This window comes from Apteryx rowi, unplaced genomic scaffold (assembly GCF_003343035.1).
Source record: "Apteryx rowi isolate R43461 unplaced genomic scaffold, aptRow1 scaffold_1047, whole genome shotgun sequence".
NCBI classification, from domain to species: Eukaryota; Metazoa; Chordata; class Aves; order Apterygiformes; family Apterygidae; genus Apteryx; species Apteryx rowi.
The window spans coordinates 136,789-139,425 of NW_020447250.1; the positions used below are offsets into that span (position 1 = coordinate 136,789).

General features: G+C 70.5%; 3 protein-coding genes across 3 annotated transcripts in view; 1 reads left to right on the plus strand and 2 right to left on the minus strand.

The window, feature by feature from the left end:
• Positions 1-2,116, minus strand: part of SH3BP5L (SH3 binding domain protein 5 like) — a 4,055-nt gene extending 1,939 nt beyond the window's left edge. Inside the window, exons 1-5 of the mRNA XM_026068180.1 lie at positions 1,868-2,116; positions 1,359-1,421; positions 986-1,114; positions 660-821; positions 380-553 (exon numbers count right to left, since the gene is read on the minus strand). Of these exons, the coding sequence (XP_025923965.1) occupies positions 380-553; positions 660-821; positions 986-1,114; positions 1,359-1,421; positions 1,868-2,080 (741 nt within the window). The 5' untranslated portion in view covers positions 2,081-2,116. The remainder of the gene's footprint in view (positions 1-379; positions 554-659; positions 822-985; positions 1,115-1,358; positions 1,422-1,867) is intronic.
• The window catches only part of LOC112967213 (zinc finger protein 11-like), a 108,366-nt gene that overhangs the window by 88,047 nt on the left and 17,682 nt on the right, over positions 1-2,637 (plus strand). The window lies entirely within an intron of this gene.
• The window catches only part of LOC112967127 (zinc finger protein 501-like), a 109,327-nt gene that overhangs the window by 80,145 nt on the left and 26,545 nt on the right, over positions 1-2,637 (minus strand). The window lies entirely within an intron of this gene.

Below are 2,637 nucleotides of genomic sequence, written 5' to 3' on the forward strand. Positions count from 1 at the left end.
GCTCCTTCCTGAACGGGAGAGGGGCCGCGTCCCACCCCAGCCGTCTCCTTTGCTCTCCCCATGCTCCTTCCCGAATGGGAGAGGAGCCGCATCCCCCCCCAGCTGTCTCCTTTGCTCTCCCCGTGCTCCTTCCTGAACGGGAGAGGAGCCGCGTCCCACCCTAGCCGTCTCCTTTGCTCTCCCCACGCTCCTTCCCGAACGGGAGAGGGGCCACGTCCCACCCCAGCCGTCTCCTTTGCTCTCCCCACGCTCCTTCCCGAACGGGAGAGGGGCCACGTCCCACCCCAGCTGTCTCCTTTGCTCTCCCCACCGCCGAACGCCGGCAGAAAACCGGGATCCTCCGCGCCCAGCGATCCCGGCGGGGTCCCCTTCCTCTCACCTCGAGGATCTGGTTGAACTGCGCCTTGAGCTCAAAGTAAGGCTTGCTCTTCACGATGACGCGCTTGAGGGACTTCTGCAGCGCCTGCACTTTGGCCTCGGCCTGCTGGCACAGCTGGGTGACGCGCTGGTGCTCCCGCTCGCTCCGCAGCCGCTCCTCTTCCGCCTCGTTCACCTGGCCGACGGAGCGGGGTGGGACGGGACGAAAGCCGCGGAGGCCTCAGCGCTCGGCCCCCCCTGCTCCGGCACGGCACGGAGCGGCGCGCTCCGTCGGGACTCACTTTGCAGGTGGCGTGATTGAGCATCTCCTGCCAGGTGGGATCCAGGCGGTTCTTGTCGGCCATGACGCCCTGCTCGGCCACGAAGACCATCTCGCGGGCCGCGTTGTGCATGCTGACGGCCCGCTCGTAGCGCAGCGCCGCCTTCTGCGTCTCCTGCTGGGCCTGCGCCGGGACGGCGGCGGCGGCGTTACGGAGCGGGAAGAGCCCGCAGGCACCGAGCCCCTTCCCTCTCCCAAGCCGCAGAAGGGAGGGAGGGAGCCCGGCGTCCTGGCACCTATTCCGCTCCGCCCCAGGGCCGCCGGCTGCGGAGCGGGATGCGCCGGTACCTCCTTGGCCAAGCGCCGAGCTTCGTAGTAAGGCCGAGCCTTCTCGATGCAGTTGCCCAGCTGGGAGCCCTGAGCGTTGAGCTTCCGGGCGGATTCGGAGAGGATCCGGCGGTACGTGGTGCGGGCTTCCTGCCGGAGGGGGAGCAGAGGCCGCGGTCAGCGCCGGCCACGGGCCACGGCAGCCCCTCCTCGGCCTTTGGCGCTCGGGTTTCTCCTCCCAACCCGCGCTCCGGCCCTGCCGAGCGCCAAAAATCGGCAGCGGAGCAGCTCGAAGGCGACCGCCAAGGAACGGGACTGATCCACGCAGTCCGGCACGGCACCCGCCTCGGAGGTGCCCGGAGGGGAAAGGGGAAGAAGCCGCCCTCGCGCTCACATCCAGCTGCAGCTCCACACGGTTGATCTCCTCGTTGGCCTGGTTGAGATGCTCCAGCTCCTCCTGGAGAAGGGAAAAGCCGAGCACGGGGTGAGCGGAGAGACTCCCCCCGGGAAGCGCAGCCCCAAAATCCCCCCCCCAAACCTCCGCTCCCGACACCGTCTCCGACTCGCCGCAGCCACCGCGCTGCCGGCCCGACCGGGCGCCGAGGTATTCCCTGCTCCTCATCCGCTTCCACCCGCCTTTCCCCAAAAACACTGGGTTTCTTCTCCCTCAGGTTGCGCCCGGCATTCCGGTTCCCCGGTTCAGCAGAAAACCGGCCTCGGGAAGCGACAGGCGAGGAGCGGGTTTTCATCCCGGCTTTAGGAAGGGTCGGCTCCGCCAGAACAATGGATCCCAGGGAAGTTTCACTTCCCAGCGCTGGCCCGAACAGCCAAACGGCCGCACACGGATAACTCCGAAAGGGGAAGGAGCGGGAGCCCCGCTACGGACGAGCACGCGCAGCTCACCTGTATCCTGGGGTCCAGCTCCTCCTCTTCCTCTTCCACTCCTTCCTCGCTTTTCGGGGGGGCCCCGGAGTCCTCGCCGTCGCAGGCGCTCTCGGAGACCGCCGCGCCCGGCTCGTGCCCGTCATCTGCGGGCGCCCGCAGCTGCCCAGGAGGCGTCTGCCGCCCGTCGCCCGCGCTCGCGCCCAAAATCAGCCGCTGCTCCGAGTCTCCCATGGCGGGATCCCCCCCCGCCGCCGCCGCCTCCTCCTCGGCCGGCCGGGGCTGCGGCGGGTCCCCCTCGGGCGGCGCGCAGACCTCACGGGGGCGCGAGCATCCTAACCGGGGGGGCGCCCGTTCACCACGGGCCCCCGGCCGCGGCGCCGGGCGACGCCGGAAGAGCCATCGGCGAAAGGGAGACTCACCCCCGACCCCGCGCGCCGGCCGAGCAGCGACGGAAGCGCCCGGAGGCCCGGCGGGATCCGCGGAAGCGGCGGCGACCTTATTTCATGGCGCGGCCCGGTCCGGCCCGGGGGTGGAGGGGAAGCGCCGGCTGCGGGAAGCCTCCACCCCCGGCAGAGGCTCGCGGGGACGCGGGATCCGGCTCGATCGGCGGCAACGGCAGGACGGGGGGCTGGAAAACAACCGGCAAGAAGCAAAGCAGGTTGGACGAGCGAGCGGACACCAGCGCTCCGAGGGGGGGGAGGCGGAAGCGTCCCGGATCCCGCCCGTGCCGGCTGCCCTGACACCCCCCCCCTCAATGCACCCCCAACCCAACGTGCCCCCTCTCTGTA